The 21,195-nt window shown below is 38.6% G+C and overlaps 1 protein-coding gene and 1 long non-coding RNA gene across 3 annotated transcripts; one reads left to right on the forward strand and one right to left on the reverse strand.

Moving 5' to 3' along the window:
• The first annotated feature begins 110 nt into the window (after positions 1 to 110).
• On the forward strand, positions 111 to 9,041 carry si:ch73-234b20.5 (uncharacterized protein LOC449923 homolog). The gene is made up of 3 exons (XM_039758786.1): positions 111 to 236; positions 4,889 to 5,047; positions 8,181 to 9,041. Exons 1-3 carry the CDS (start codon positions 234 to 236, stop codon positions 8,322 to 8,324), a joined length of 306 nt encoding a protein of 101 aa, XP_039614720.1. The 5' UTR covers positions 111 to 233; the 3' UTR covers positions 8,325 to 9,041.
• Positions 9,042 to 9,247: 206 nt separating this feature from the next.
• On the reverse strand, positions 9,248 to 19,403 carry LOC120532154. Of its 2 annotated transcripts, XR_005634226.1 has the most exons (4): positions 19,295 to 19,403; positions 17,642 to 17,838; positions 9,498 to 9,561; positions 9,270 to 9,306 (listed from the first exon to the last, which is right to left on the reverse strand). It is a non-coding gene; the product is annotated as an uncharacterized LOC120532154 (long non-coding RNA). The 2 variants fall into 2 exon arrangements; XR_005634225.1 differs by having other exon boundaries at positions 9,248 to 9,561.
• Between the last annotated feature and the right edge of the window lie 1,792 nt (positions 19,404 to 21,195).

Raw genomic sequence — 21,195 nt, forward strand, 5'->3', positions numbered from 1 at the left:
CAGTGGAGATTGCGTGTGCTTTGGGTTGTCTATGCTGCCAAGAGCACCTGACAGGTCTGTTGTTTTTTTTTTTTCATTTAGTCGTGTTTCTTCCGTGAACGGCCACAGCAGCTCTCTTTCACGTTTATTTGCCCATGATGTGATTGTGAAACATTAACTAGCAGTTTAAACATTTGTCCCCTTCTCTGCAGAGCTATTCACTCACAGAACTCAAAGACGATGTGGTGTCAACCATGGTGAGTCTCAGCGTGAACTTTGCACAACTGAATGCATTTTACTGTTTATGACTAAAAACTTTACCTTTAAAAATAATGGAAGTAAACGTTAATCTAATCTAATCAAAGTGCATGCAATGATGTGAGTGTGTTAAAAGCAGCTAATGTGAGGTGATGGTGATGCCACACACCAAGTGTATGCTTTATTTGATCATTATGTAATGATGAAAGATACAAAAATGCTTGTTACAAAGATGTAAAAAAAACTTGAGATACAGGTTTAATTTGCATGGTGAAATCTCATATTGCGTCTGTTGTGCTTCTGTTCAGTCCTGAATGGATTTTCCAAAGACAACTTAAACGTTTAAAATCCGCAAGGTTGTGTGGTGGAGTGCCCGTCCTGACAGCAATGCATGTTAATGCAGGAATCAGCTCTGGATGGAACACCAGTGAACTTTGACAGCTAATCCCAAAAATATTCTTTCATATGAATTAATATCAATCAAACTGTCCTTTATATAGCACCTTTACTGGTCTGTAATGGACTGGTGTCCCATTCTGTGTTGGCTCATTCTTTATAGTTAGTGATGTCAAGTTAGAAACCAGCTTCCTGCAAGTGGGTTAGAAAACGGATAGATGGTTGAACCTTTTTGTATTTGGTACACTGTATAAACCCCTGAGGAGAAATTATCTTTCTGCATGACCTTTGGAGGTTAGAAAACAGGGTTTTTATGTTGTAGATTCACACTTTATAAGCGTTTAGTATTGTATTTCATCTGCAAAGGAATAAAAGAGAATTTACTGAATATCCTGACATGATGAATATTTGTATTTGCATTTGTGTTTGGTACACTGAGTATGTACAGTAACCAAAATGCACATAAAAGTCTAACATTTTTGCTTAATACATTTCCATAAATCATCTCGTTTTTTTTCCGGGACTCATATTAATTCATTTACAGCAACAATATATCTAAGTAAGTAAATAAATAAATTATCTGTATTATCCCACCTTTCTTACAACATAATAAATCATCTTTCAACCATATTGCACCCATCCAACAGAGGTCATAATATCAACTGTGCTTAGTTTGTAGTTGAGAAATCATTTTATAAAGTATAAAATTATAAAGTAAATTATGAATTGAACACCATCAGTACAAACTATACGCCCACCAGTCTCCACATCACCAAATGTAAGGAGCCAAAAGAGCTCCTGACAACAAATGCACAAGCCCTAAAAGATATGCCAGGTCATCGATGGGTACACACACACACATGCACACCTATTGGGCACACCAATAAAGCTAGCATCTAGAGTGGATTCATAAAGTATTCAGATTCCTTCACTTACTTGCACATTTTATGGAGTTGCACACTCAATAACCCATAATGACAAAATGACAATACATTTTCTGAGAGAGGTTTCAGTTTTATTAAACGTTACAGTTACTCAGGCGACCATCTCTGTGGGATGTCTGATGGCAAAAAAAGCCTACCTATTAAGAAGTAGCATCAGGTACATTAATTTTTTTTTCTAGACCTTGTCTGTATTTCCCACCAACTTTTAACCTGGCAACTGTTTCTCTTGCTTGCCACTGCTGAAAAAGTCCTGAAAAGTTGTCCCTCGGAGTCATCTTTCATCATGACAACATTTCCCCACCCAGAGCTCACAGGACGGTGGAAACTTTGCAAGAATGAAACTTTGAAATGTTGCTCTACTCTGTTTATTCACCAGATTTGGTGTCATCTAACTTCTTTCTCTTTCCTGAGATGGTTGCCATTTTGACACAAATGATGCTGTCAAAGATGAGGTGGAATAATGGTGTGACTAGCAAGACGTTTCATTTTTTACAAGGGTTTCTGGAGGTTGTAAAACTGGTGGGAGAAGTGTGTTCACCTTCAGGGAGATTTAAGTGAAAAATCGTAAAATGTCATTGTACTGCACCACTTCCTTCTCAGGTAGGCTCACTTCCCAACAGAAAATAGGAAAAGTCTTGGTGGTTCAAAACCTCTTCCTTTTCACAATTATTGAGGCCACTGTGCTTCTGAGAACATTGCCCTGAACTGTGTCTCACCACAGGTTTATCGTGGAGGTCTACAAAGAGTTCCTTGGACTTCAAGGCTTGGGGTTTTATCCCAACATGCAGTGTGAATTGTGGGATATGGAAGTGTGTGCCTGTAAGTTCAATTGGCCCATCTAGAGAATAATGAAAGCAAACAGCATGCACATGACCACAATTTGGAGTGCAACAGCTTAGGGTGTGAATACTTCAATAAATGAGGGATTTCAGTGTTTGATTTTTAACAGATTTGTGGACCTTTCTTAAAACGTGTTTTCACTTTGACATTTTGGGTTTATTGATGATAGAAAGGGCAAATTTGTTCATTTAAAATTGCAGAAAATTAAGGTGCCTGAATACTTTCCACTGTATGTTTTTGCAATGTTTGAACTAATCCATGGAGAAAACCCAAGAAGATCTTGATAAAATCTGCAGGTTCCACAAAGAAAGCACTGTTTATCAGCTACAAGGTGTAGTTGATAAAACATTAAAGATTTACCATGTGAAGGTGTTTAATTGTGAAGGTTTCCACAAAAAGCACTTTCTTTTTTATTGGTGGACACAAGTTATTCACAGAACTGCCTAAATGATGTTCCTGAGTTTACTAACGCTGTTTCAAATTTGCACCTCACATTCTTTACATCTGGAATCCTTAATAAGAGCTGACTACTGTCTTTTGAAAGGGTTCAACACTGAATATCCTAACAATGGCTGAGACCAATCTTGCTCTCCGTTTTCCCGACACCAAGGGCTGAATTGAACCAACCAGAGGGGACAACTAAGAGTGAGAATGGTCACAGCTGACATATCTTAGCCAGGGATCCTCCTCTGGCTGGAGTTCAGGTTCATGTTTAATGTCTGGAGTTTTCTTTTTGTTTTTTTCTGTCCTCCCTGGCCATCGGACCTTACTTTTATTCTATGTTAATTAGTGTTCTCTTATTTTAATTCTCACATTGTCTTTTTTTTTTCTCTTTCTTCATCATGTAAAGCACTTTGAGCTACATTATTTGTATGAAAATGTGCTATATAAATAAATGTTGTTGTCTCTTCTGCTCATTTTTAATTCTATAATTTATGTACCTACTGTGCATGCATTATTTTTGGGTGTGTCTATGTTTATATGTACCCTGTGTTATGTTCTTTGTGTTTTTGTTGGTGGGGCCACCTGACAATCACCACCAGGATCTGCCCACCGCCCTATAAATAAGGTGGTTCATTCTGTATGGTTTTGCCGTGCCTTGTGCTTATTGTGACTTATTGGAATATTTTGGCCTTCAGCTCTATTTTTGACATAGCCTTGAGATTCTGTACTGGGACTGTGTTTGTTTTGGATTGCTTTACCTTCTCAGGCAATTCCTTTTTATGCCTCATGGATCGTTTTGTACAAGGGAGCATTTTTGTTAAAAATAAATATTTTATTTTATAAAGATTCTTTGAAGTCCCTTTTTGTTTCTTGTCTGGGTTTTGATGGTAATTCCCTCCTAATGGGTGATTTTGGAAGTATTTATATAATTGATATGGTTCACAACAGCAACCAGTGTTAAGGTTTTGAAGGGCCACATAAACAAATGAAGCCTATCTTAACAGTGTGGTGGAATTAAATAACTTGTTTTGTTTGAGTTTGCTTGTGATTTTACTGTTTTGATTTGTTGTTTTGTTCTATTTTTAGATCACCTGCTTTTGGCTTTTTGCTTTGTATAAAAAATTACATATTTTGGACCAGTTTGAAGGATTTATTGCAATTTGTTTTTGAGTTTTTGGCTTCTTTTTTGTTTTAATTTTTTTTTTTTTTTTGGGGGGGGGGCTTTCTTATATATTTAGACATTTTTAGTGTGTACAATTAAAGAATCACTTTTTTTAAGACAGGGATTTAGTGGTTCCCCTCTCCCTTTTTAAAGTTTGTAAACTTCTCACTTTTTATGGAGACTTCAGGGTTTTTAAAAATTGGTTAGGCCTAATCACAACATAAATATATTACAAAATATATTTCTATTTCTTATGTAAAACTGTAAAGTTGTAAGCAGTCATGAAATATTGCCTGGGTCAGTGCAGCATAATAAGCATAATAATTTACATGTACAGAATGAACACCTCAGCTCCTTTAACCCCATTTTGTGTCGTGGAGAGCTGGATATCCCAGACAGGAATGAGGATGTCAGTCTATTGTAGCGCACACTGAATCACAGGCCCAGTTCTGAGTTACCCATCAGCCTGGCCTGCATATCTTTGGGGTAAAAAAAAAAAATGAAAAACACACCCAAACAGACATTATGGATAGGCTGGGGTTTCGTCAAGGAGTCTGGAGCAACTGGTGTCCAGTTTAATGTCTTAGTCACTTAGAGATTCAGCAAATATGGCTCTTTTATACTGCACACATGTGACAACAATCCATTTCAGGCATGATGATGTTTAACCTTCTGCAAAATAAAAGCTATCTGGTTAACATTTTAAATTTTAAAAACTAACTTAGTACAAATTTTTGATCTGTCAGTTTTAATGAAGTTCAACAAATCATCAAGTACAAAGATGTGCATGGTTCTTTACAAACAAATGTTTTTGACTTCTGTTTTTATAATATTCTTTATTTTTTTTCCCCTTACCGGCTCTTAGACTTCCAGCAGAACAAACCCAGGCTCTGACAAACTGGATAACCTGAACAGCCAGGTCAACGACGTGAAAGATATTCTGAAAGACAACATTGGAAAAGTGTTAGACAGAGGAGAACGGCTAGATGATCTTATTGGCAAGACAGATGAGCTTCAAGCAACTGTAAGTATTTTGAGTGCCTGTCTGCTGATAAAATAATATGCATTTTGTATATCAAGAAAGACCACCAATGCAGTGCTGATAATATATGTTGCTATAGTCAATACCCCATTATGTCTTCAGGCTTAAATTTTGTGACTTCAACTTAGTAGTAGCAGTAGAATTAGAAGTAGGATTGTCATATACATTGAGTACAGTGAAGTTCTTGCTTTTATATGCAGCCAGCATGTAACATGTCACTACCCACTAGTGCCATGATAAACATTAAGATGCACTTGCAGCTACCAAGCAGTCACTTCATTGTCATCATGAGCTTCATCCTCCATCATGACTGCTTCATTTCACCAAATCATCACCAGTACATAATTATACAGGTGGTGTTCGCATTGTTTAGATACACTCACCAGTCACTTTATTAGGTACACCTGTTCAACTGCTTGTTGACACAAATATCTACTCAACCAATCACATGGGAGCAATTCAATGCATTTAGGCCTGTAGACATTGTCAAGATGACCTGCTGAAGTTCAAACAGAGCATCAGAATGGGGAAGAAAAGTGACTTTGAACGTGGCAAATTTGTTGGTGCCAGACGGGCTGATCTGAGTCTTTCAGAACCTTTTGATCTACTGGATTTTCATGCATAACCATCTTTAGGGTTTACAGAGAATGGTCCAAAAAGGGGAAAATATCCAGTGAGTGGCACTTCAATGAGCAAAAATACCTTGTTGATGCCAGAGGTCAGATGAGAATGGCGAGACAGGTTTGATCTGATAGAAAGGCAACAGTAACTCAAATCACCACTCATTACAACTGAGGTATGCAAAAGAGCATCCATGAACGTACAATACATCAAATCTTGAAGCATATGGGCTATGGCAGCAGGAGACCACACTGGGTGTCACTCCTATCGGCTATGAACAGGCAACTGAGGCTGCAATTCGCTCAGGCTTATCAAAATTGGACAAGAGAAGATTGGAAAAATGTTGCCTGGTCTGATGAGTCTTGATTTCTGGCTGCAATGTTCGGATGCTAGGGTTCAGAATTTGGTGTCAACAATATGAAAGCCTGGATCCAGTCTGCCTTATATCAAGGTAAGGTGGTGGTGTAATGGTGTGAGGGATATTTTCTTGGCACCATTTCGGACTTAGTACCAACCGAGAATCATTTAAATGCCACAACCCACCTGAATATTGTTGCTAACCATGTCCATACCTTTATGATCGCAGTGTACCCATCTTCTGATAGCTACTTCCAGTAGGATAACATGCCATGTGACAAAGCGCAAATCATCTCAAACTGGTTTCTTGAACATGTCAATGAGTTCACTGTGCTAAAATGGCCTTCACAGTCACCAGATCTCAATCCAATAGAGCACCTTTTGGATGTGGTTGAAAGGGAGATTAACATCATGGATGTGCAGCCAATAAATCTGCAGCAACTGTGTGATGCTATCATGTCATTATGGAACAAAATCACTGAGGATTGTTTTCAGCACCTGGTTGAATCAATGCCACAAAGAATTATGGCAGCTCTGAAGATGAAAGGGGGTCCAACCAGGTATTAGCAAAGTGTACCTAATAACGGTGAGTGTATATGAGCTTCACGATTTTTGTCAAATATTTAGACTATAGCAGGAAATTCAACTGATCCAATAGTTTTTTAGTTCAGAATATCTGATACTGGAAAATTCACTTTCATTTCATTTCACTAAATGTATAGTTAAATAAAAAAGCATGGATATTCAACTGATTTGGAACATCTGGTAAGTGCACTGCAGCATCCTGCCCTGGTTCTCAAGCCCCACTGTTTAAAATGTGTGCCCAATGAAACCAGATACTGATTTGTTATTCATTACTGGCAAGATAAGACTTTTCCTGCCCCTAGATTTCCTTTTCTGCCTTCTGCTTACTTTAACAATGTCGTCTTTCACAAAGACTTACAGAAAACAGTTTCAGCAAAACTTACAGGCTTACAGAAGTGTATCTGTTCCACTGTTACTGTTGTGTAACAGGACTTTAAAGGAATATTCCACCCCCAAATTTTTTTGTATGTTACTTACATTTATCAAATCTATACCAAGATCCCAAAAATCAAAAACAAAAGCAAAAATCATAAACTTAAAAAAGTAATACTGACGAAGCTGCTCTCTTAGAAATGGTCTGACATCAGGGTGGTCCCGCCCCTTGGGGTTCACAGGAGAGCGCTAGACAGTACATGATAAGATAACAGGACAATAATAATAAAAAATATATTATAACAATAAGCATGTCAATAATTGATCATTTCAAATAAACAAAGACGACAAAGTAAGGGAAATCAACCTAAGGTTTACAGCAGGAGTGCACCTGCAGCCTGTAGGGGTCCTCTTGAACTGATTCTCAACCCTAAACACCAGAATACAAGTCCAATATGATAAAAAAGTTTATTAACTAAAGACTGAATAAACAATGCAAGACAACAACAAAGTACCACAGAACAGATAATGGTAAACATCTCTGCCCTTTCGGCCTAGCTAAACAGTAGTAACCCTTGACTACTCTGTTACTGTCCCCTTTGCTCAGCTTTCAATACTTTGGCTCTCCTTCCCCCCTTTGGCCTGCTGAGTCCTTGTCACCCACTGCCTCCCATTTGTAGGCTTTGTCTAGTAAAGGAATCAGGGCCCTTTTATACTGTGGCTCAGACTCCTACTGGGTACCCCTCGTAAGCACTTCCAGGATCCCAGCTAACATCAGCCGCTGGTGTCATTTGGGTAGAACTCCCTCTTGCAGCACAAGGTGTCTCTACAAGTCAGTCTTACTGCAGGAGCACAGGAGAGAGTCTTTGGGAACCTCAAACCCTACAACAGAGCTTATGTTACTAGCCTCAGGGATTTGAGTGACCCCCAGCTGTCAAGGCAGTATTCCCTGGTGGTCAGTAAAGGTAACTGCTGCCCAGACCAGTTTGAAAAGGTGCCATATATATTATTAGTAGAGCACTTTAGTCTGTTCTGATGAGGTCTGTATGTCAGCTAAAGACATCTAGATAACACAATGTTGCCAAATATATATAAATTAATTAACATTGAACTCAAGTTCAGTTCATGTTTTTTTTTTTTAATTCATAATTTTAATTTATTTGCACTTTCTCATTGCCAGGCTGAATCCTTCCAGAGGACGTCCACAAAGATTGCAAGGAAGATGTGGTGGAGAAACAAAAAGATGATAATTATTCTTGTCATTGTAGTGCTGATTATCCTAATTGTGATCATTCTTCTTGCCACCAATGTTATTCCCACATAGTCCTCAGGCTTCCTTTAGAAAGAGCACAATTGTAATGCTCTGTAATGTTCTTGTATGTGTTGTTTTTCAAGATCACTGCTGAATCACGCGAAAAACTGAAATCAACTTATAACTGAAGCACAGCCAATTTGTCAAAATGAAAAGAAAAACGACTAAAACCCTGAAGCCCCTATAGAAATTAAAGAAGAAGTTCATTTAGAAGAGTCGTCAAATTTGTTATCTCTGAACTAGCATTAAAGGCTACGAATGTGCATCCACAATGGCTATTTGCATAAAACCTATTTAGCGTCACAAAGATGCCCTGCAGGCTGCCTTACCTGATGCACACAGATTCAGAAAATCCCATGCAGACCACCTTCAAGACTGAAATAGCTGAGATCTCCCCATTATATGTCATGTCTTTATCTAATGAAGTAAAAAAGACATGCAGTGCTGCCGGAGAATCGACTGGTCTCATTCAGTCAGCATGAAGACACAGGCATTGCGGTTGTGGAGCTGATTCTGGCTGATAGCAGCCCATGTAAGTGTGCGTGGCAGGCAGCTTTTTGCACGGCTGGCAAGGCCATGCCAGCAGAAGGTGATGAGCAAGAAGGCATAAAGAGAAGACTTGTTTGTTTTGTTGTACTTCTCTCTCCAGCACTGTCTTTGCCCAATGAAAGCTGCAGCATGATTGTGCTGTTTTGTGAAAGAACATATAAACACATACCACATGTGAAATACCGTAATGACTTTTTTCTTTTAAAAATTAATGTTTAGAATTTTACAACTCATTAATACAAAGTCTTTACCATTAAAACATACCTATTATAGTGTGAACCACAGGGGGCCCTTCTGTAACATCTCCATCCATCCATCCATTTCCTAACCCGCTGAATCGGAATACAGGGTCACGGGGGTCTGCTGGTGCCAATCCCAGCCAACACAGGGCACAAGGCAGGAACCAATCCCGGGCAGGGTGCCAACCCACCGCAGTCTGTAACATCTTCAATTCCCAAATCATATCAAGGAAGTCAAAGCAAATATTTATTTATTAAATTAAACATCTCCACAAGGAATGAGTAGACACAGGAAGCAACCAAACCACAAATAAATAAAGATAAAATATCAGATCTGCTGCCCTTCATGGCCGGACTACTTAGACTACTTACCATGGTAAAGCATGAAAACACTTACTTTGTCACTTTGCATCTCTCTAGGCCATCGATACTCAACAGACCTCCTGTGAGCCAAATCCAGCCTGCAAGTCAAATTGAAGTGGCCCATTATGTAATAAATTAAACAGAAAAGTATATATCCATCCATCCATTTTCCAACCCGCTATATCCTAACTACAGGGTCATGGGGGTCTGCTGGAGCCAATCCCAGCCAACACAGGGCACAAGGCCACTAAACAAACCCCAGGCAGGGCGCCATCCGACTGCAGAAAAGTATGTATATTATTTCTATTTAAAATAACCAGTAGGATACTTAACACCAGTGGCAAAGTGGGCTGTAGGAGCCAAAGCTTCCTCTTCTTGTCCATCCCTTTTTATTCTCGTTCTAAATGCACTTAGTGGACCTGCTTTCCAGAGTCACTTCCACTCAAGTCACCAATTTGCCACTGGGGTTAGGGTGACCTTATGTTTGCAATACAGGGATACCAGGCTAGAATCCCTTTTTATGGCTGCGGGTGTACCTGCAATTCTGCTCCTTCAGTTACACTTAAAGGCCTGTGTGTTGTTTCCACACAGCACACCATTATAAGGTGCTTTTCAAAGCACCTGTGGCCTTTAACAACATTTTTAAATATAATCTTTAGTGCATAAAGCACCTTTCACAGAGCTCACCATTATAGAGCCCTTTAAAACCAAGTAAGAGTACAATTTAAAGAACAGTATAAGATGATACATGACTTAAAAGCAGACAGAACTGATAATATGATCTGACAATGTAAGCGATCAACGTCAACAGATTTGACTGCTCACTCCTTCATTGATACTAATTGTAATATACCAGGAAAATTACTCAGTTTTTATTTTACAAATACGAGGGTGCAAAGAGCACAATAAACAGGAAATGTACACCATACACTGTTTTAATATTCAGTTAACAAGTAATCCATTCTGGTAACACACTGAAGAGTCTTGCCTTGAACCCATGCAGTGGCACCAAGTAACTACAGCCCATGCTGTGTATAAAAGCTGTGACTATGCAGGTTAAAACTATGTTACATTACATTACTTTTGCAGTGACTTTTAGTCATGGCCTTCATTTGGATAATCTTCGTGAGTCGGAGGCAGTTGGCATCGTGCTTCCGTGAAGCTACTTGTGTAAAGAGACACACCCGGCAACTCTCTCCAACAAGTCTGTGACTCACTCCAATAAAATCAAAGCTCTGAATTTGTCTTTAGTGGTAGAGGTGGACTCTGTGGGTATGAGAACTGACAACCAATGAGTGCTCATTCTGAAGAGCATTGCATATAATACAGGACGAATCGGGAATACAGGTGTTTTGGACATCACAAACAGAAGAGAAACTTGTCTGTCACATACTATGACGGAATGGAAAAAACAATAACAAGTTTGTGGACTGTGCAGGCAATGAGTTCTAGAACCTTCTCAATCCATGTCAGAATTATGTGGGCCGAAGGCCATCCATCCATCCATTATCCAACCTGCTATATCCTAACTAAGGGTCGCGGGGGTCCGCTGGAGCCATCTCACCACAATTGGTCAAAAGACTGAAAACAGGCCTGGACAGGACTCTAGTCCATCACAAAGACCACTCTCTCACACACACCTATAAACACGTACATACACACACACCCCATATTCACACACGACTATTTGCAATTTTCAATTAGCATAACCGAAATATAAATTAGTAAAAATAAAAACCCTTTTCATTAATTCTTTCTTTGCTTGAGCATCTCTAGCTGTAGTCATTTTAATGAAATGGTACTATAGTAAATTAACCATTGGGATCAATGTGCTTTCGATCATTAGCTGTAGAATTAGTGAAAACCTATGACTATCTCTCTATTATATAAAAAAATCCTGGGACAAGATGAGACTTTTTAGCCTGGGACGAGATGTGATTTTTTCAGAGAGATACTTTTATGTCCCGCGAGATGAGGCTTTGTGCCAAGAGATTTAACCATGCGCGGGGCCGGAAATAAAACACAAAGAGTAGATGACAAAGTAGAACGGCATAAAGAGGCTCAAAAACGTTGGCACGATATACATGCAAAGCAGGTTAGAGATAATGAAAGTACTAAAATTCAAATGTCTCAAAAAAATGATAGTAAAGATCGCATTAGCGCAAACAAATGGAAATTATTACTCTGTAAAATAACGGAACAGCGAAAAGAGATTGAATATATTGTTCGGATTTAAACTTTAAGTCGGGGACTTGTAGATCATTGGGAAGAAACACTACTTTTCCCTGATGGCAACACGAATTAGATGAAGAGGCGTATCCACGAGAATTAAAAGATTTGTTGTTTGGTGAAAGTGAAATCCACATACGTGAGTGGCAGAGACACAAAGCGGCTGGCGCATAGCGTAGGCCGGAGGGTTGGTGAGTGAAGCGAGCAGGGAGTGAAGCTCCCTAGTATTGTTATATTTAGTTATATTTAAGTAGTTTAAAAGCCCTCATTTATTTGTTAGTATAAAGGTTGCTTTTTGCTTGCAAGTGGCCTGTCTTTCTTTCTTGCTGCTAGAGTTGTAGTGACAAGTTTAGATACACTTAGAATTCTTTAAAACTCACTTTAGAATGCCTCCACAGATTTTATACTAACAGACTATAAATTTGGCATATCATTTAAGACATCTGCTTTGTGTAGGGCAAAAGTATTTTTTTCTGATAATGTTCAAAGACAGAGTATTTCACTTTTTATTGACTATCACACTATCACTTTAGGCTACTCGGACAGTAGAATGAGGTAATGACTAGGGCCCATGATTTACCACGGCAAGAAATTGTAAATTCCGTGGCATGTTTTTTAAAATTCCGCGGTGTATTGCGGCACGGCAAATGCAGTACCAGAACTCCAAAAGACTAATTTGTAACCCAAGCAAAATAGATGCAATTTTTCTTATTCTTAATCCTTAATAATAATCGATCATAATTCGTAATACTAATCAAATAGGTATATCAAAGCATTCACATCAGCACATTTTAATCTACAGATTTGCTTTAGGCAAACAATGCTGAAACATATGTAGGCATAATATTATTCTCAACAAACTATCGAATAATGTTTCTAAAGTTATTGTTTATTTATTGTTGAAGAAAACAGCACTGTAAGCTCATAGGTTTTCTTGTGACAGAGAATATAGCAGTGGTGACAACACCGATCCATATTTTGAGAACGAATTTTCCATATCAACAGAAGAGATCGGCAACGCAATGTAAACTTTAGCAAGAGCTGCTAAGTGAGGCAGTCTGTCCTCTAAGGCACGCCAAAAAGCAGTGATATCAGCTGGAATTACTTCACGAGATGCTATGTCCAGATAAGCTTGCCATTCGTCTGCTGCAGCCATCCTTGTTGGCACTGATTGTGCATGATCAGCAAAATTCTTCGATAAGAGTGGTAACTGTCATGGATCAAATATTCTCACAGATCTGAATAGGTCTATTGCCGGCTGTTTAGTTCCCACAAAATATTCTTCAAGTTTAGCAGCAGCATTGTGCTTTGCATCTTTGCAAGTCAGACACTTTTTTGTAGACATCAACAGCCATGAATGACTGTGCCTCAAAAGAAGTCAGAGTGTTCATAATTGGCTGGCAGTGAACAGATACAAATTCAAGTTCAGCTCTCAGCTCGTTAAGTTTATCAGTACTTTGCAGCAATGCCGACAGATTCTTTAACTGGACTGTAGCTCCACTGTGTTCGATTTCAGTAGCAATGAATGAGATATAATAGTCTAGATACTCAGCGTGATACAGCACAGCCTCAAACCAAGACTTCCATCCATGACTGGAGTTGGCGGCACGACTGCCTTTTCAACTATCATTTGTCGCAGATGATGAAGATATCTAGCATGATGTCCTGATGCTTTGGAGAATATGGCCTTGACAGAAGCAGCCAGCATATCACAAAGTCGTAGTACTTCAAGAAACTCTTCTCCAACTAATAGGATGTGGGCCCAACATGTGACATGAACAGCATTTGGCAGTATTCCTCGCAAACTGTCATGAAAACATTTTTTCATATAACCTGCATTATCCGTAACAAATGCTACAATGTCATTGAAGTGCACATTAACCTCAGTCAGAGTACGGATAATTAGCTGTGCGATGCTAACATTGTTTGCTTCGGTTAAAAAATCTGTGTTCACTAACACTGCTGTGCATTCATCTGGTTTAAAAGCATTGAGCGGTTGAATAAGTTACAAGTCTTGCACCACAGTAAACCACCTTCAGCGTAGAATTTATCCTGTCCAAATTCTTTAAATCGCTGTTCCGGTCCGGTTTATTGCGTTGCTTGTTATTGTTATTGGCCATACTCAAAGATTAATTTTACTAAATTTAAATAAGCCTAATTGATTGTAAAGTACACGATAAGTCAAATTGTTACCACAGCCAATAAATAAATTGCTACAAGTACCACCAATGCTATAAATCAACTTAAAAAATTAATGTTTACTCTTCCAACGGAAGGGCTAATGACGTAATGAGATGATACAATAGGCTAAAGAAAGAACTTAAAGAAGTAATTAAAACTAATCATACTAATATCAATATGCCTAAAATGGAGAAATTTCATTCAGATTTGGTATATTCTGCGGCAGTTAGGTTAATTCCTCAGCGTGGTGTTTTACCGCTGCAAAACCCTAAATTCCACGACGTGGTGTTAAATTCCGCGGGCCGCCATAAATCATGGGCCCTAGTAATGACAGGCCAAGTGAAGAAACAGCGCTATTGACTTAGGGGATGCAACTGCCTAAAAAGCAGCTTTGAGGGATGTTTGTGCAGCAAGCAGCAATTCATTTAAGCGTCCCAGTATCTTATGTGTGGGTATTCCTGATTTCAACTTAGCGGTGGGAAGTGATCGATAAACAAGGCTCAGTCATCTGCACAGGGTAAGAAGTAGTCTTGGCAAATTTCGATCAGATAATGGACATAAGACCAGGGGCCTCATGTATAAACGGTGCATACGCACAGAAATGTTGCGTAAGAACGTTTCCACGTTCAAATCACGATGTATAAAACCTAAACTTGGCATAAAGCTACGCACATTTCCACGGTACCACATACCCTGTCGTACACAAGTTCTCCGCTCGTTTTGCAGACTGGTGGCACCCAGCATCAAAGCAGTGCTACTGTTCCTGTGTGGTTTATCTTTCTTTCTTAGATTCATATTCCTGACACAGCTTTATAAATACACTGAAATTAACCGCATATTGTTTATTAGTGTAATGCATCTGATTGTAATTAACCTGTAACAATATAATGGTGCAGGGAATAGCCATAGTATTCCAAATACCATAGCTGCTTTAGCGTTGTTACTGTCACTGCAACTTCTTTTCTTCTTTCAGCTGCTCCCATTAAGGGTTGCCACAGCGGATCATGTTTTTCCATATTACTCTCACTGCACCACTCAGAGTATTTTTATCACTGTATCTGAATGGGGAATCACAGCAGTAGCTGATCAGAAAGAGAATTATTGGTATACAGCATCAAGCACACACTGCCTCAGCCACAGCAAAACATTTCCAAGCCTTTCCTGTAAGGACCTCGCGGTTCAGAAACAATTTAATCCCAAGAACTATAAACACACTCAATCAATTGCTCCTTGTAGAACTGTTTGTACTTATAAGTACAATTACCCCCCTGTAAACATTTACTACAGTTATAATATTGTACAACCTGCGTCACTTTATAAAGTGTGTATTTACATATGATGACAATATCATTTTTAAGATGAAATGCAGCAAAATATGTTGATTATATTATACACATAAAACTTTAACTTCATTTAAATAATCTGTATTGTTAATAATTAAACATGTGAGGACGCGGTGCTGCAGCTCTAGCAAGTTCACATATTGTTCCTGCCTCACGCTGTATATTTGCTGAGGCTGGCGTGACACTGGAAGGATAGACGGATAGAATAATTAAACACATACTATGAAGATATTTCAATGTTCCTTAAAAGTTTTGAAGAATCATCGTTGTAAGCTTACAGATGGCTTAACGTCTATTACTGAGCGGATTGTGTGGCGATTGGATATATGGAGAAAGAAAAGTAAGGACAGGAATTGGAGGTTAGTACGTTTGAAAGTGACAGTACTGCTACAATAAATTATTTCATCGAAGGTCATGCATGGCGCAGCAGCATCTTGTGTGAGACATAAACAATCACTGTGCCACCATGTTCCCATGTTTAATAACATGCTTTCATTCCAATCATCATGAAAATGATATCATGTATACATCTCAGTATTTTAATTATTCAGAGAGCTGTAATATCACGAATGTAATGGATTCTGTGTCCTGTCGGAGAAAGAGAAAGAACAGAAACATGTAGTGATTCACACACACAGAGCACATACAGTAGAAGATCAAATACAAAACAAAGCATTTAACTTGCTACTTTAGTTACGATGGGATTTAAAAAACTAGTAAATTAAACGATTTTAAGATGAAGTTTATAATGTTCTGCTTTAATGACAAAATAAACTACGTGATTAAAGTGGAAATTTTGAGATTAAAATTGACATTTCGTGCTTTTTTCCCCACTGTGTGCCTATTTTATTTGTCTGTACCCTAATAAGCTTTCATATGACACTCAGACGGTGGCTACAACTCGCCTTTTCAAGGAGACTTTGATATGTGACTTCTTTTTTATTTCGGGCACTGTGCGACTTTGTGAACTATGTGAATTATACCACTGTTTAAATCAACAAATTTTATGTTTTTCCTTTGCCTCGACTTGGTATTCTCTGAAATTCTTATATTTTCCCCCGTGCTTTTCCCATTGTCTTTTCACAGAACGCTGAGCTTAAGGGCTATTTATATTGATTTGCATATTCAAAGAGGTGTAATTCTGCAAGAAATTGGGGCGGGACAGCAGGCACATGCACGTGTGTTACTTTTCACACTGAACGGGATTTATGTAGCGGAAGAACGTGGAAGTTGGGAGTACGCACAGATTCCTGCATCTGGATTTTTCTGTGCGTAAGCACATTTTGGCTTTTGTGCTTATGTCATGTTATAGTGTGAATTCTACGCACGGCATTATGCATGAGGCCCCAGGTGATGGACAGCAGGTGATGGTGGGTTTGAACATTAGGTAATGGGTGAAGAACCAGAAGGCGGGGGTATTTTGCATAACATATAAGAACTGTAATAAAAGTAAGGTCCTGCCAAACTGCTGGCACTCACTTCATTGAACTGAGTCAGCTTTGTGAATTTTGGAATAAAGTCTTTATTCTGATTGCTCGTCCAGAGGCTCTGTGTGTGTTTTTCCTGAAGAAGGTTCTCTCCATGACAGTACTTGCAAAGCAATTCAGTAATGACAAATGTTAGAAAATTACAGAAGTGAAAGGAAAACTTCATTACAACAATAAACCATTAAGGATATCAGGTGAATGTGGCACTCTGATGGTAAAATATAGGATGACTCCAAACTGTGACAGTTATGTAGCATGTATTCCCATGCATAAGGCCCATCCTCATTTGTTTAATGCTGGTGTTATCTCATCATCAACAGTGAAAATTCTGGGCACGGACAAAAATAAAAATCCCTTTCACAGATGAACACAGAATTCCACACACTTCTTTATATGGACATAAATAAATGCCAGTGCTCTATGTTTTTGTCTTCTTCTTGGTCAAATTTAACACAAGTTCTTAAATGAGATTTTCCTATCAGAGTTTTGACAATGCTATTATACGTATATTATATCGAAATTGGAGCAGGGTATGTAGATGCTCCCATAGAGTTTGGTACACACTCTTCTAAATATATTCTGATGGCGTTGTTTTGGCATAGCATTGTTTAATTAGATGCTGGGCAGACTGTTAAAACATTTGGATATTCTGGAGTTATTTATTGGGATGCGTAGCCTGAAACTGGTACTATCACTGACACCTGAATGTCTGGCCACCCAAATACATTATTGTGACAGTGAAATAGTGAATCATTATAATGTGCAGATAATTGAGCTATGAGGATGGTTTAGTGTAAGGTAAATGGCACTGACTAAATGTTTATTTGCTCTGTACACAGTGGCGCACGCCATGGGGTACTTCATTCATATGTAAACAAGTTTTTGTTTTCCTTGCTTGCATTTTACACTTTTACAGTTATTAAAAACATTTAACATACCTGTTAAGACTTAAATCATCAGGATAGGAAGATGCATGCATTAGTTTCTGCATACACTGTGCTGGACTTGCTGATAGGAGGACTTCAGTTCTGTCGGCACGTAAACAGCCAGTGAAAGTGACTTCCTATCCCATTCAAGCAGTCTGCTGTTTTTTCATGAACTTGTATTGGGATATTTTTGTTGTCAGTAGTGGCTACTGGAATCGAAAAACAGGGAAATATATAAGTTGGTGTAACTGCTGTGATGGTAAAACTGAAACAGTGATCTAATTTGTAGTTGAAGTCGCACAGAAAGTTTTGCTGTTTAAAGTTAGACGAGTTTGCATATTCGACAAAGCTTTGCAATGGGAAATTTTAAAAGTGTGTACAGCATGATCTGTTCAAGATATTTCAACAAAAACGGGACTGTCTTGACAAATGTCCTCAAAAAATAAGACTAGTCCAAAGGGTGCCGAGTTGTTTCATTTGGAGAGATTAAAAGAGACATGGCTATCACAATAGGTGCTTCCTGCATAATATGCAAAGTCACCCAAAAGGGCCTGAGATTGCAGCTTAACTCATCCGTACTGGTTAACCATTTGTACAGTGCCAGTTCTGGCTGTGAAAAAAAGGGATGATCATGCCTGTGCTGGATGGTCAGGACTCAGCCACTAAAGTTGACATTGGCATCAATTTTCAACCATTTAAATTGACATGGACCTGACATACCCCACGATTAGAATTGATTTTAGCTTTACATACTGTAGATCTTGCAGCCAACACTACCTCCAGGTCTGATTTCAAAGCTTGTGACAGTAAAATTTTTTTTAAGCAAACACCTCTGGGGAGATTTATTGTGGATTGTTCCTTGTCTAGTCAAAACTGCTTGTCCAACGTGAATCTACCAGGTGTTCAGTCTCCCCAACAAGTGAGTTACATAACTTCCTGTGTACAAGAAGGATTCAGTGGTGCATTTGATGATGATGCCATGCATGAGCCTCCATTTAAAAACTAGGCCTCAAGGCCCCAGATGAGGCCTAACTATAAAAATAAGCCTTTCCCCAAACCCAAGAAGCAGGATTTGAGGCCTACACAGACAAAGGAACCAGGATCACATTTTATACTTGCAAAGGGAGAGGGTAACTAAGAAACGTTTTGACCCAAAATTACAAAAATATAAAGGTAATTTTAGAGGTTGCTACAGAAAAACATTCCAAAACAAAATCAGATCAAAGGTTCAAAAGTCTTCAAAAAGATATGCCTAAAAAAATCAAACCCTAAACCAAACCTGCAATCTACCAATCCAAATCCTGCAATAATGCAGAATCAGAAAAACAGGAAACAAAGAGCCAAACAGACATGAGTGAACCCTCAGCCCTGACATTAAGGCTGTTACTGGCTTATATGAGCCTGGCGGATGTCCTATAATTTCATCATCAGGAGGTCTCATCACCTTAGACTCAACATCAAGAGGAATGGTTATAAAGAGTAAAAATACATGATTATTTAAAAACAACCAAACAATACTTTTGAATAATAATAAAATACAAATACATTCCATCGTATAAAATGAAACAAGATATGTGATGAACAATAAAGTAAATAAATAAATAAAAGGAAACTTGAGCCAGGGATACAACTCTGTCTGCAGCATAACATACAGGGCATACTCACCCACACCATGCCCATTTAGATGTATGTGGAATATTGTAGGGGCATTAGTGTCCCAGAAGGAAAGTAACATGAAGAAATACACAGGTCAAACCGGGGTCCAAGCAATTAAACTGCTTATGCCAGTCTGGCATATTTAAGCATACCTGTGGGTTACAAAGACAAATTAAAAATGAAATTAGATTCCTGGGTGGGGCTGTGTTCATATTGTATAACTAAAAACACAATGCCGCCACTCATTCCATTGACGCTGCTTACATGCCAAGTAGGAGCAGGTGCACTCAAACTGTAATGCTAAGCCTTCTAGTGTTTATATTTGTTCTTCTTCTTTCAAAGGGAGTTGTAGGACAACTAAAATATTTCAAAATATTTACAAGATAAGTTGATTTATAAGGGGGCATTAGTTGGATTCTCAGATTGTTTTATATGCTATATTAACGCCCAGCCTGTTTTTACCCTATTGTAGCCTCTGAAACCCTCCTAGCAGGTAAGTGCGTCAGCTCCAGGGTGTTTGTTGACTCACGTCAAGCACCTACTCAGAACATCACCTGGTCAGAGGACGATAGCCTGCTTGTGTAGTTAAAAAACCACTGAAATGCATGCAGTCTATCAAAGCCAAGCTTCCTGCAGCTATTATTTTCTGCTGATCATGTAGCAGTGGCAAGAGCTGATAACTAAGCTGATACAGCCGCACATGACTCACGTTATATAATTCTGGTTACAGATTAGACAGTCTCTATCGGTGCACACCACTGCTGCAAGGTACAAGGTGCAGAAGAAGGCAACCATATTGTATTCTGCAGTAACACTTAGACCCATTACAGTTGTATTTTTCAGAAAGACCTGTCATTACTGCCTAGCGGCAATTGCCAGTAAAAAAAAAAACAAAAAACAAAACATTTGGTTCAAATAATCATGGCTACCCTGACTCCATATTTATAGGAAATTTACAGAACATGTCAGTTATAACTCTTGGATCCACCACTACAAAGGTGCACTTGCACAATTGGAGGTCAAAGTATCAGAAAGAATAAGTAACCAAGGAAGGGTGGGCACAAAGGACGAGCTGTGTGCTAAAATGAACATGACCAATAGGCACACTTCTTTGTGCTGGAAGTCTGGGTACCTTCATACTTTACTCCAGCCTCAAAATGTGTCCATTTTAACTTTGTTTCATTGCTTGTCTCAATAAATGCAGATAGATAGATAGATAGATAGATAGATAGATAGATAGATAGATAGATAGATAGATAGATAGATAGATAGATAGATAGATAGATAGATAGATAGATAGATAGATAGATAGATAGATAATACAGTTGTACAGCCATTTTATAAACCATCTTATTCTAAATGAAGACCCTAAGCTGTCAGGCTGTAGGCTGTAAGGGTGAACTCTCACACATCAATTAACTAAAATCCAAATGTGTGGTGGGTAGAATACCCTGGACATAAAAGATAATGAGTCACATTAATAGGCAGAGACCAATCTGAGGTCCAGACCTTGGTCTCTGAAGTTTGGATTTCAGTACATACTCTTGTTTGATCCTACGTTTTACTGATTTCAGTATTAGGTTATCTGGGAGCTCCAAAAAGCTCCAATGTGAGTTAGCAGGTGGGTGTATGTGTAGACTGCAATTTAATTTAGGATGGGCTTAATGTCTTGAAGTTGATGCTGCCATTTCCAACTTTCTGGAGAAAGCAGGTTTAGAAAATGTGCCTATTGGGCCAAAAGAGAAAATTCAGCATGTAGATCTGAAACATGATCAGCAGTTTTCTTATTGCATTCATGATGTTCTCTCTACAGGCCCTTATTGGTATGCCCATTGAGGACCATAAGCCTAATCCTATCCATTATCCACAGCTAAACGTACCTAACCTTAACCTTAATCATAAACCTTCTC

The sequence above is a fragment of the Polypterus senegalus genome, chromosome 7 (genome assembly GCF_016835505.1).
Source record: "Polypterus senegalus isolate Bchr_013 chromosome 7, ASM1683550v1, whole genome shotgun sequence".
NCBI lineage: Eukaryota > Metazoa > Chordata > Cladistia > Polypteriformes > Polypteridae > Polypterus > Polypterus senegalus.

What these genes read in the sequence shown, in the direction of transcription:
- si:ch73-234b20.5 (XM_039758786.1), top strand. An exon ending in CAGATGAGCTTCAAGCAACT is followed by an intron (nt 5,048 to 8,180) that starts GTAAGTATTTTG and finishes TCTCATTGCCAG; the next exon opens with GCTGAATCCTTCCAGAGGAC.